Genomic DNA, 13,534 nt, shown 5'->3' with positions numbered 1-13,534 from the left:
GCGTTTTAAATATCTCTGGTGAATCATTTTCTATTTACATATTGCAATTTTATTATTATTGTTCAGTGTGGCCGCTGTTAACCTTATTTTCAATAAACTGGTGTTTTCAGCAACAGAGCTGTAATCGGCCTGATTTCTGCTACCTGAGCAGACAGAGAAATGAAGCAATTATCTGAAAATACGGAGGAACATTTAGCAGCTGAGTGTTATTTGGACAGACGCTATTGTTACTCTGAGTCTGCTGCAAATAGGAGAGACGGCATATTATCTAATGATCACAAACTAGTGGTTGTAAAAAGAAGTCAGAATGTGTTGAAGGGTGTGGGAAATGGTTCTGCATAAGTGATTTCATTGAATTTTCGTGTCTCGTCTCGAGAAAATGATGTAAATGACAGAAATATCGGGTGTCTGGTTACACAACCGGACTCCCTCGTCTGCAGGAAAAAAAACACAAGATTTAAGATCTAATAGATTCTCACACACACATGAAACCGGCACTGCAGGCCTGAAAAGCCACCCTGCATATGTATTTATCTAATTAATCAGGAGTTAAGGCTGGTGGGGGGACTTGGTGAGCAGGGACGTTGATATAGCACGCCGATTTACCCCCCGCCATCAGATATCACGGACATGCCTGCAAGTCATGTTCGCTCAGCAGCCCGCCTCACTGCGTGCACAGAAACAAACCATGAAAGGAGGTCAGAGAGCCCGCTGAGAAGAGTTTTAACACGATTAACAGTAAGGAGATGAATTTTATCTTTCTCCCATCTTATGAATAAATAGTGGGCATAATTCTGCCTCTCTCCTTTTTTCGTCTACATTATTTCAAGATTTATCTCAAATGATGAGGAACACGGCGTCTCACCTTCAAAGAAAAGCTTTAGTGTGAAGTTTTAACAAGATTTAGTTGAGGCTGACGTCATAAAACCTGCACAAAGTAAACCAAACGAGCACTGACGAAGCAGCAATGCGTGACCCTTTTCTGATCTTTATGGCTTTTTCTTTGTTGGCTCTTTAAGTTGTGAATGCTAACTCCGCTGGGAGAAGGAAGGAATCGATGTGATGCATTTAAGGTTCGGTGCACCCGTACCCCGATCCACCCGACTTCTCATCCGAGCCATTTCTGCTATCAGGGCATTGGACGCCTCGTGCTGCAGGGAAACAAATCCAGCATGTTTAGCCCTTTTCTTCTGACTCTTTCTTTCCGTCCTCTCATTAATCTGACATACACTGCGTGTGTGTGTGTTGCCATCAGAGAAAAGTCATTTGATGCCACACGTCAATCAACCAAGACACAAACATCAATTTTGGTGTCATTGTGCACCGGATTTACGGCAACAATTTTGACAGCGAACGACTCAGGGCTAAGCCGAGACAACCGGAGATGGAGGGAAGCTTGACTTTTGTATCTGTGTGCGTGTGTACAGATTCCCCAGTTACAACGGCAGCAAGAGACAACAGGCAGATGGGGTGTGGAGTTCGACACAACAAAAGGCCAAGGAGAAGTGGTTGAGGGATAAAGAGGGAGCGGGAATGAATAAATCAATAGTGCACGGCTGCGGAATGAAGGGCCGCTTGCCGCCGCTGCGTGATTGACACCTCACTGGGGTGCTGTTGCTGAGACGATGCTCATCTTCCCTTCCTGATCCTGACACCTCTCTGCAACACCTACTTCCTCCTCCTCCAGCGCACCCCGCTGGCCCCCCGGATGCTTCCTCTCCTCCCCCTCCATCCTAAAAGAAAATCATCTCAGGTTATATCTTCTGACACTTCTCCTGACTGTCTAATGGATCTCTCCACACAAGCAGAGACAGCGAACACAATCGCATTCGCATCATTTAAAGCCCCTGGGTGTTGTGTATTCGCCTTACTGCAGTGTATCTTTGTGAAATAAATTGGTCTGGTTGATTAAATAAATTGGTTTTTGATAGTGGGGAAAATTGTATGGGTTTATTGTTTGTCCTTGGGTAAAACGACCAAAACAAGCTCCTTAATTAAAGTGAAGATACGAGTGGCATCAATCGCGTCGTGTAGTTTTTGCCAAGAAGGTAAAATAAGTGTCTTTTCTTTCTTTCTTGAAGTTACAACAGTTTTGATGGTTGATTTGTTCTACCACCTGACCCCCTTCCATCCATCTCCTACTCATCAACCTATATCACAGACTTCAATACAATCTGCCTTTTTGTTTTCTTCTGAACACACAGTCTCATCTCTTTTTATATATTCTGTGCTTTTGCACCATGCACTTGAACTCAGCTGTAGAAGAAACTGTTTGCACACTCATTAAATCGCAATCATGAAATATTTTCCATCTGCAGTTTGTGGGTGAAAGGAATAATCTTTTGGTTAATAAAGGAATACTTGTGTTATAAAGATGGTGAAGAGATTATCTTTTCTCTCAGTTGCCACCAACGGTCACACTGACACTTCAAGCGTAAATGCAATCAAGACATTTACACAAATAGAAGAAAAAAGCATCTCAACGCTGCAAGAAGATTTTTATTTTGACGTGTGTTTGCAGGGATGACATGATTATTCTTTTAATGAAGCGCAGCTGTGGATCAATCGCTCAGCCTTTATCAGCACAAGCCATACAGCAGATCGTTGGATTTCTTATTTCGAATCAGAGTCTTGTTTTACAGTCAAAGGGCAGGGCAGCTTCATTTTCTATTTCTGCCCGACTCAGATATTTCAAAGTAATTGCTTTTTGTCTACCTCAATGTGAGAGATTTACCTTTGGCTTCCTCAAGACCACATCCAGTGCAACCTCTCTTTCCCATCAGAATGTCTCCTTTCATGTGGCTTAACGTGGAGATAATGAGTTAATCACGAGGACGCGCAAATTGAGTGGGAATGCTAATTATGGAGTTAATGTGGAAAGAAACAGAGGATAGGACAGCGAGCAGCAGAGACTCCCCGGGTGAGACTGCAGGTTGGCACGTCTCAGCGTGCCCATCCACGTGAACGGGCACGTGTGCAAACACACCTGTGAGTTTCTGTACATGCGTGTGCATCCAGTCAGCAGGAAGCAGGAAGTTATTCTGGAACAGATGCCAAAGAAGCCCTCAGTAAGATGGAAACCCATCAGCGCACACACACACACACACACATATGTTTGCCAGCCACTTCACAGCAAAATTGCACATCTCTCACCTCCAATTTTATATTCGGTGCCAAATCTAGCACCAAAACAAGCAAAATGGAAATGAATGAACTGCGGAGTAAAACCAAGGTTGATACGTTTCTGAATCTGATCTCCGTTTCGTGTTTCAGCACAACAGTAATTCTTCCACGAGTTCAGAACTATTAAACATACAAGTAATTACAGTTTTTTTTTTTTTTTTTAATAGCTTAATCTTTCCATTATTTTATGACAAATTTTCCAGACTAATTGGTTGGCTTATAAAATGTCAGAAGATATTAGGGGAACATGTCTGTCACGATTTCCCAAAGGGAAACTTTCCAAAAGCTTGTAAACGGTCAAAAAGCCAAGTCAGCAAAAAAACGCAGCAATCGATGGAGCAGATGTTGGCTGATTAATGCACTTATTGATTAATCACTTTTCAAAAATGCGGGTTGGTGATGCTTTCTGCCGTTTGTTTGTTTAATGTATCGACTGTGCAGATAAAGGCATCCTGGTCTGGTGTCTTTGTTTCCGTGTTTCTTCACATTCATCAACGCTTCAGCTAATCAGCCAGTGAGCCCCTTCCCGCATTCTGTGCAAGAAGCTGAGGGTCCTTTTCTTCAGCCCCCCACCCTCCCCCTTCCTCCCTCCCAGCCTGGCACCAGCAGATGGCAGAAGGACAGATCCATCATTACTTGTGAAGAGCATCACGTCCGACGGCCATCTTGGCGCTGCGCATGGCGCCTCAGGGCGTGTCCATGTCAGCCCCCGGTGCCAGGGATCGCTGGTCTGTCAGCTGTTGCAACTCCGACGTGCCACAACTACAGATGCTGCTCATTTGCAGGTTAATGTATTTTGGGGGGGGGGGGGGGGGGTGTCAGTGCGCTGGTGAATGAACCAAGCCGTCCATCCAATTAGAGCAGAACAGATTAGGGAGCTTTTTTTTGCCACCTGATACGCCAGCATGTGAGAAGTGACTGCAGTGAGGTGAGACTGTGGTTTCTTACTGTGAATATCTTGTTGTTGTTTTCTGTAGTCGTCTGTCTCTGGCACGCATATTGAGAAACCGTGACCGCCGCTGATGCCACCGCTGTGGTGGGGAACTTGGTGTCCTGTGCAAAAAAACAACCAGAGGCTTATGAACACACACGCACACACACACACACACGCTCACACCACAGTCATGCATCCTCCAAATTTCTGATCCTTTGCAAACTATAGACAGGCTGAATGTGCAAATGGGCGTGAGGTTACTCCTGACGAGCGCAGAGCCAAGCGTTCAAATTGAATTACATAAAAATTTGGCCATTTGCCGTGGAGAAGTTATTTTTATGGCTGTGTCTCCAGGGCAACAGGCTAATGACACTCATCTCACAGTCTGGTGGCATCCAAATTCATTACACTACCTATCTCATGGCATTACAAATCTGCTTGCCATCATCCAATTTGCCTCCTTTAAATTGCCTTTTCATTCTAAGAAGAAATGGTACCCTGTTTGTAATATACGTGTCAAAAGGATTACCAATGTAATATTAATATTCTTGTAGACAATTAGACACCACAAAAAGGGACCACTGTGTCCATAAAATTATCTGTGGAATGGATGGCAGAGTGATACAGGGAGGGGAGGAAGAGGAGGAGGAGGAGGAAGACGCAGAGACCGCCATCACACCGTGTTGAATGGGATCGATGCAGCAGAGGGAACAGGAGTGTCTCAAAAAGATAATGAAAAGACCTGGTTCCTCTCACACTGCTGGGCTGAATCAATCGGTGAGGGATTCAAAAAATGTTCATTTATTCTCTGCCAGGAGCCTTCCTGTTCTCCAAAAAAAAAAAAAAAAAAAAATGAATAACTTTGAATATATTTCACAGCACAATTTTTCTGCCAGTCAAAAGTAAAGCTACCTCAGAAACTCTAACTGTGTTCCTTGGAAATACAACAGGAGGTTCTGCCTCACTTTTTCCACCTCAGCCGCCGTTTGTTTAATCGAGTACACTGTTGTGAGTCCGCGGAGACAAACGGCGGTGCATCAGCATGCAGAGGCTGCTTTTCCCCATTTGGGCTCGGATATTTTACAGGCCTATAACTCTTTGGCAGCTGAAGCTCTCAGACTGATCTCAAAGGCGGAGTTTCCCCTCGTGGCCGTCGCTCCGCCATCCTCTCCACCTTTGCTGTAAGGCTTAGATGTAACTAAACCAACGAGTGCAGTCGACACGTCGCAGCGCCGCCTCCTACAAACCATCTGCTGCGATGAGGCGCTGCAGGAGCTTCACCTCGCTGCCGGCCTGTCCTTCCCTTCGTGGCGATGCCTGTCACGCAGGCAGAGCAGCGCAGTCAGGTGGGTAAATGAAATCCTCTCGGGCTGCCGAGCAGGTCAAAGGTCACAGTGGGTCCACGTCTTGAGGGAGTCTGCACCCACACACCTTTACACAAACACACAAGCCTCTGCTAACCGACGAGTGAAGGCAGACAAGCAAGATTTTTTTTTTTTTTTGGCTGTTAAGCAGCATATTCTTACATCTTATCATCTCTCCACTTAAACAGGCTGAGCAGCTGCTTTTCAAACCAAAAAGTAATGGAAAATGTTACATTTCAAGGGCTTTAATGCTTAAAATCTTACCCAACTTGGGTCTGGATTATTTATGATTGCAAAATACATCGCATTTCCCAGCTATCAAAAGCAGCTTCAGGCAAATGTGCCCGAGAAGTAGCCTGTTTGGGGAATAGTTTATCTCAGTAGTAGCCCCTTAAATGGATTTATCTCTCATAAAAAACAATTTCCTGGCGGCACACGGATAAATGCCACCGTGCATTGCTTTGTTGGCTTTGGAGAGGAAAGGCATCACAAAAGCAAGCAGAGAAGTGAGCTTGTGGTTACCTGGGGAGACGGGTCAATAAATGCCAGCGTGGCATCATTAGCCTTGTCACTTAATGATGCAGGCGGCTAAAAGCACGGCGCTGACGTGGTGTGTGGAAACAATGCGAGAGCAAGAGAAAAGCATTTGTGGGGTATTTCACACGGAGGCATAAATACAGCGAATGTCACCGTGACCATTAACGCCATCACAGGCTGTCAGGAGGAAGCAAAGATGGAAGCCGACAGAATGTGACTCCAGGAGTCGACGGGAGGGAAAAAAAAAGAGAACATATTTCTTTATATTGGATCCATATGCTGCCGAGCACTCTCAGTGTCATCCACTAGGGAAAACACAAGATGCGTGCGTTTCTCTGGGTGTGTGTTTCACTTTGTGGAACTGCTTGGGGCCCTGGCATCCAGCTGATGGGTTTATCTGAACGCCCCCCCCATATGTATGGGGGATGTTTTGTTGCTCAGGGCAAGGTGGAATGTGGCACCAGCAGCAGAAAGGGAGGGAGGAAGGAAGTGCTGTGGCTGTCAGGGGAGCACAAGTCTATACATGTAGACAAACAACAACAAAAAAAAAAACATCTCCACAACGCAGCGCATTTCCTGCATAGACAAAAGCAAATGATTGTGTTTCCTCAAAGCTGCGTGTCTGTCTGACATGTGCGTCCTGATTGGCTCGTAGTGCCATCTAGTGCTTCCTCCATGGCTGCCTGGATGTGACACACAAACCTGAATCAGATATCTGGTCTCCACAGCAACAGGTCTCCCTTCTCTCATGCTGTCGGTGAACCAGCTGATGTCCAACACGTGCATGCTGGGTAGATTCCCCAGCTCGCAGCCCTTAAGCCACGCCCACAGCGACGACGCCCTGCTGTCCTCTGACACGACATGAGTGACTGCGTCACTGCAGCAGAAGACAAGAGTTTCTTGCTAGTTGCAGGTGTGAACATAACAAACGCATTAGCACAAAATATTCATTCTTCTTTTAGCTCTGCTTTGGTCGCCACACAGATCTGGACCTTTAGCTGCTGGTCGTCTCTCACTCATCTCTCTGGTTTTTGGAGGTTTTTTTTATTTATTTATTGTTTTTATTTTGAAAAGTGAGTGTGAAAATAGTTTTGAGGCAGCGACACCATCATTCACGACAATGATGTGAAAAATATTTCATTTCTAAAATCTACATGGAAATATAGAGTCTAGATGATTAAATCCTCCTTGAAAACAATTTCAGGTATTTCTTCGAAACATTAAATTACAATAAATAAGTAAGAATTAAACACGGTGGCTGAGAAGGCTCACTGCACTGCAAACACCACAACGCAAACAAGAAAAGGCACAACGGAAGCGTTCGGTCCGATTCCAAAATCACAAATGTATTTGGATTTTTCTGCTGCGTTATAAAGATTCAACTGAAAACAGCCGCTTAAGTGCTGTGTGCTGAATTCTGATTGGTGCACAGGAGGATGAGACCCGCCCACAGAGTAACTTCGTCAGATGATAAAGTTCCTGTTCTTCCATTGTTCTTTGTGTGATGAGCCGAAATTTCAAGAAAGGTTTGAGTCCAGGGAAGCTCGAAATGACTGAGAGGTTTCCCTCCACTGTTTGTTTTAACAAAATAAAACCAGCCCTGATCCCGGCAGCTTTTAGAGAGCAAAACAGTTTGAGTGATTCTCTGGGAATGCAGCTCAGATCTCATCCGTGCTGTTTGGGGATCAACACAGGGTGAGCAACAATCAGCACAGGCCCTCATCGCCTTCCTCCACTCTTTGATAGCCGGAGTCATTCAACCAGTGCCCTCTACAGCTCTGCCGAGACTTTCAACAGACTTTATTTTTTACCGCGGAGTCTCACTACCATACCAAATCAGAGCATCCAGCCGTGCATAATTAACCTCAACACACTCCTCCTCTTTCTCTCTCCTGACGTGGCTAAATCGGCGGAAAGACTCCTTAAGGGAGGTCCCAGCAGAGCTCAGAGTGAGGCCTAATTGACCAAATCACTGGCGAAACTAATCCTCTAGCTGTTTGGCATACTGGGCCTGCCACTGATGGTCCGTGTTTGAAAAATAAAATCCTTCCCGACACAGAGACCTGGACAAAGAGCCTCTAACGCCGAGGCATTCGTGGATATCTGAGGGGCACAAACTCTGGAAGTCAGTCGCCGTGAACAGCCGTCTTACCAAAGTAATAGAGATTTGGCTCTCCGGTAGATTTCCTATCATCACAAGAGGTTGGGTTGGTATGCTGGAACAAACCTGACTTTCTCTGCTTGTATGTTTAGTAAGATGTAATCCAGTACCTGAATTTGGATCCTCATCTTAACGCACGAAATGGGAGGTTGGCATGTAAATGAGCTATAGTGCAAGACCAGCACAAGGACACGCTAAAGTCATTTGAAATGGAGAAGTCTCCTGAGTCCCCGGCCTGCCCCGTTAGGCAGCAGCAGCGGTGGCGGCAGCGGCAGCGGTCACCCTGCCATCCCGCACAAAAGTGTAAAACAAGCTGCTTTAAGAGCAAATATGTCCACAACAGATTTCAACACCGAGGTGAGGCTTCATCTGCCGTTCGCAGCTGCTGCTATGAGCCACCTAGTCTCTGAGCTATAGATTAAATTAGATCACACGTCCACTGTGTAATATGTGAAACGTGCTTTGAAGGCCGATCTTTCATTTTTTCTTTGAAAGACTTAAAACACGAAGAGTTTGTGGCTTTAGAGGAAGCTGTGCTCTTGGTTTTTGAGTCTTCAGTGACCTTATAGTTGAGGACAAAATGCCCAGGGACATATTGACATGTTTTAAATGACAAAGAATTTAGACTTTTAAATATATTTCCACACAAACAATTTGAAAATCGTCTGTGTAATTTAATCTGAACTTTTATTTTAACAATACAGTTAAAGAGGCTCGCGGGATGTAATATTTGTCAGAATGCTTATATTAGTATAAGTGGCTCACTTTATTCCGATCCATCTTCCCTACTGAACACAAGAGAAAACAGCATCTTATGAAGGGGAACAGACGCAAACATAAATATACAGTATGAGGTTTAGTTTGGTTTGTTGAGAGTTACTGCTGAAATACCTGAACCCGCCCATCGAATGGGACCCAAAGTTCATATTCACCATCAGCAGCCAATGACGCATCTCGTTACATTACATTAAGTTTAACGTTTGAACTGGTGATAAATGATTTCAGAACATTTAGTCTTTCAGGTCTTTGGTTTTTCTGGCCTAAACTGGATTTGTGTCTGCCGTGACTCGGGCCCCTCTGACTCATTGCTATAATCGTGTCTTTGTGCTCTTAGCTGCGTTTCATTATAACACCGGGGATGAAAAAAATAATAACGAATAAGACAACGATGAGCTTAAAAAAGCAGGAACCATTATACTCTGGATGCTACACTTTAAAGACCATTTAAGGGTTTTAGATGGGTCCCTTTAAAGATAGCTGTGGAAAAGTGTGTGTGTGTGTGTGTGTGTGTGTGTGTGTGTTCATGAATGAGCATTTATTGCAGCTCATCAATCAGCCAGGCCAAACTTGTCGATATCTTGATCCAAGTTCTTGAGCACCACTCTCGAAATTGGGACAAGGGGGGACTGGTGTGTGGTGTGTGTTTGTGTGTGTGTCTGTGCGCACACATGTGCCTTTAAGCACACAGTGTACCGGACCATATGCTCAAGGCAGCGTGCCTTTAACTTGTGTAAGTGTAGATAACGGGAGGTGTTGCTATCAAACTGCAGCTGATATCAGTTTTGTCGACTTGCAGAATTCATGTCAGTTTGAGGCAGCCACGCTCTACTTCCTGTCGTTGGTTTCAAACAGTTGTATCAAGCCAAGTGTAACCGTAGGAGCGCTCAAGCTGTGTTTCTGGGAATGCTGCCATGGCCAAGCTGGCGCACGGCTGGCAGGCGCACTTAGACGTGCATCTAAACCCACACACACACGCACACACACACTCATGCTGGTTATATTATATTTATGAGGAGCCTTTGTTGACTTCATATAAATCACAAGCTAATTTCATCATAAGGTAACTTTAATTGTGAATGAACACACTGAATGTTAAAAAGCTGAAGTTAGTTCTCCAAAATAAACACACACACACACACCTTTTTAAAAAGGGATGGGGCATCAACAGTACAACAAAAAGCTCAAAGGAACCTGCCTCCGTTGTGGGCATCACACAGAGAAGCTCTGCTGCGTTCACAGTTTGGGATTTAAAAAGGTACTTTCAACTGGAGACAGGAAAAAAAATAAAGACGGCCACGCTGCTGCTATAATTACGGCACAATAGATGATTCATCGAGCTCATCAAAGTATCTCTGCTTAAGTTCAACTCAACAGAAAACTTTTACCAAACTTTGTCCTTCTTTTTTTTTTTAAGTTCAGGCTGCTTTGCTCACAGGCTGAATGTGTGTTAGTCCATTTACTCCCTTCCTAAATGTATTTATGTGGGACCTGAGTTATGGCCCAGGAGGGGAAACTCCACTAAGGTGCAGCAGAGGCAGGATGGATGTCCTGGCCCTTTTTAATGAAGTATTCATGAGTAGATAGCGGCTTGCTAACTAGTTCATTGAACTTTAACTTCTTATAAAGAGGTAGAACTTTTTAGGTCATAGATAGTCATATTAAGTCATAAATATCTCACTGGAGAAGTTCTAATCATTTTAATTATGTTCTAATCTTTTTTTTTTTTTACTGTTTTAAAATCCGCTGCGCAGCTTTGATGTGTATAGACATTATCCAAATCATTTCTGTTTCTACAGACAATTAATCCACATTTAACAGCACAGCCATGCCCAAAGTGGTGATTGGCCTGTTTTGTCAGGGCTACCATAGAGGCCTTGAAAACCAAGGTCAAACTGTTACGGCTGCCTGCTGCACGGACATTAATGTCCTCCTGAGCTTCACATTCAGAAAAGCTTTTAAGCGCCAACTCCTCAGCTCAGTCAGTGAACAACAAAATAGCAAGCTTTTTACAACCTGAGGATGTCTTCCACAATAAAGCCCTTTGACCTAGCCAGCTGGGTCAGAAAGCTTCTCCTGCTGCGGCCCATTTTCCTCTCCACCAGGTACAGTCTGACATCCTCAAACTTCACCTCGTCACACCTGGAAACGCCGGCCTCCGCTGGCCGCAGCCTTTTCCTCACGCGAGGAGCAACGGGAGCGCGGAACATCTCTCTCATCTGAGACGAGAGCCGCTCAGAGTGTTTCTGAATCTCTTGGAATTTCTGCTTTAGTGAGCTTTTGTTGCTGCTGCGCGTCGCTTAACTTCCACCTGGGAAAAAAAAAACAAACCAAAACACCCACTTTGAAAAAGGCTTGGGTTGTTTATCTGACAGTTGTTGCTTCCTCTCTCGCCTGGCAGTGGGACAGGGCGTCGGTTGGTGAAGGGCTGGTGAAAGTTGGCAGACAGGAAAAGCTTCTGGCAACAGGTGCTGAGAATTTGGTGTTTACCAAAAAAAAAAAAAAAAAAAAACACCTGCCAAGATCGAATGATTGTGTGGGAGTGACAAAGGCTGCAAACAGCCTCATCAGAAGTCAGAAGTTTCTCCTGCAGCTGTAAATTCTCGGCCCCCCCGTGGGAGACGCCTGAATCCCGGTCGAACCCCTCACAGCTGTCCTGCCATGTCCAGTTCGTCTCTCCACTCACTGTCTCATTACGTCCGGACCGAAGTCTTCACCATCTGCTCCGCCACTTTAATTAGCTCGCTGCCTGAAACGAGAGCCTCTGTGGGCTTTTCCCCGGAGACGCCGTCCCGCTCCGGGGAACATCCGGCTCGTTTGCGGCCTTTGCACGCTCAGGTACTGTATATCCAAGCCACTGATAATCAGGAACATTTATCCAGGGGATATACGGCAGTCAGGAACACAAACCCAAAATGGATTTAATCTGTTTAACTCATCTATTCCTTTTGCTTCCAGAGAGACAATTACAACATGATGCATCTGCTCCAGCAGACCAAATAGGAAGAGATTTGTTGGTTTAGACGAAGGGGGGAAAATGATTCATAACTAATTACCTCCCTGTTCGTTTCTTCGCTTTAATAAGCACACCTTGCTTCTGTCTGCGACACAGAAATGATTACACGCCTCTCATTACTGCGGAGTTCAGGGGGCTAACGGGTGTCACAGGGCAGGCGCCACTAATTGTTTGACGATGTAGCTGACCCCTCAGCTTCATGTGACGGTGCTTGCTGGCCCCCGTCCAGGCAGAGAGCTGAAATCCAAACATCACACAAACAAGCGGCTCCTCCGCTGCCAGCAGCAATCACTACAAGAGCAACCGACCAATTTCTCATCTAACTTTCCACTGTAGCTCCGTCCGGTAAACGGCTCCGATAATTACAGTTGTCATACAAATTCAGTTTGGCTGGAAAGGACAAGGTGACAGAGAACCGAACCGCAAAGCCTGTGAACTACGAAGACATTCAGAAAAGTCAAAGTAACTGAAGGAAGATCAGTCAGATAGGAATGTTGTGTTTTTAATCCAATCCTTACCTCAACAAACTGACGTGATGGGCGTAAAGTTTCTTGTTTTGTTCCCTCTTCCACTGATTGGCTCTTGTTTTCAACCTGGCCACGCCCCCATTTACCTGTTTGGTTCACCTGTTCAACACTTCTTCTTTTTTTTTCTATGAAGAGTTCTGAAGTAGCTTTAGCTTTATAATATAGTTTACAATTTATAGGCTTTACTTTCTGTTTGTCTTTTCTCCCTGTGTGTTCATGTAAAGGTTGTTCGTGAAAATAAATCTGACTGGGATTTATTTTTCTCTTTCATAATTATTATCTGTAAAAACTATCGTTTTTTTTCTGCCTCTGCTGGTACTGGCGGGTTTTTATGCACTGAGCTGAGTCTTAATTGGACAAAATGTGGCTCAGTTCACTGGAGGATATTTCAGATTCCAATCCTTCTTCAATTCAACACGATCTTTCCTCCAAACTGTGGTCCCATTTCGAGAAAAACAGAAGATTTGCCCCTTTCTCGCAGCTCTCCTCGTAAAAAACAGACAAACCAATTTTTAGAAAACTGTTTATAAAACACTGACAACATGTGATGTCACTGCGGAATGAGGTGGTTTAAATTTCAGCCTGCTTCCTTAAATACTTCATTGTGCAGCCAAAAGCTCCAGTCACATCAAAACGGATGCAGATTGTATTATGTGATCAGTTTTTTTTGTTTAAGATTCTCACAGACGGCTTCAGTTGGATGTGTGTTTATTTTCCCGTTTCTGGTCATTTCTTTTTCTTTTTTTTTTCCCCCACCAGCCGGATGCCAACATTTAATTTTTATCCCCATCAGCCATGACCACAACCGTCTGCTGCTGCTGTTGGAAACCAACTCCATCAGAGGAAACTCCTAAAAACAGTGATCAAATATTGTTTATTTTATTTACAGGTGTCAAGCAGAAGCTCAGTAGATCGATATCAGTTCTGTATCCGTGATCCTCGATGATGAATTCCGCCTTATTAAAAGCATTAATGTGTCGTGACATCACAACACGATAATGAGAGGGAACATTTCCGCAGAACGTGACAACTCTG

General features: G+C 44.5%; 1 protein-coding gene across 1 annotated transcript in view; it reads right to left on the bottom strand.

Moving 5' to 3' along the window:
* Nucleotides 1–11,166, bottom strand: part of dntt (deoxynucleotidyltransferase, terminal) — a 57,858-nt gene extending 46,692 nt beyond the window's left edge. The window contains exons 1-3 of the mRNA XM_029521584.1: nucleotides 10,973–11,166; nucleotides 6,721–6,895; nucleotides 4,132–4,236 (exon numbers count right to left, since the gene is read on the bottom strand). Of these exons, the coding sequence (XP_029377444.1) occupies nucleotides 4,132–4,236; nucleotides 6,721–6,895; nucleotides 10,973–11,166 (474 nt within the window). The remainder of the gene's footprint in view (nucleotides 1–4,131; nucleotides 4,237–6,720; nucleotides 6,896–10,972) is intronic.
* Nucleotides 11,167–13,534: the final 2,368 nt, after the last annotated feature.

Source organism: Echeneis naucrates, chromosome 15 (assembly GCF_900963305.1).
Source record: "Echeneis naucrates chromosome 15, fEcheNa1.1, whole genome shotgun sequence".
In the NCBI taxonomy this organism is placed as follows: Eukaryota; Metazoa; Chordata; class Actinopteri; order Carangiformes; family Echeneidae; genus Echeneis; species Echeneis naucrates.
The sequence above is the reverse complement of the archived record's forward strand: the minus strand, read 5'-3'. Positions and strand labels throughout refer to the sequence as shown.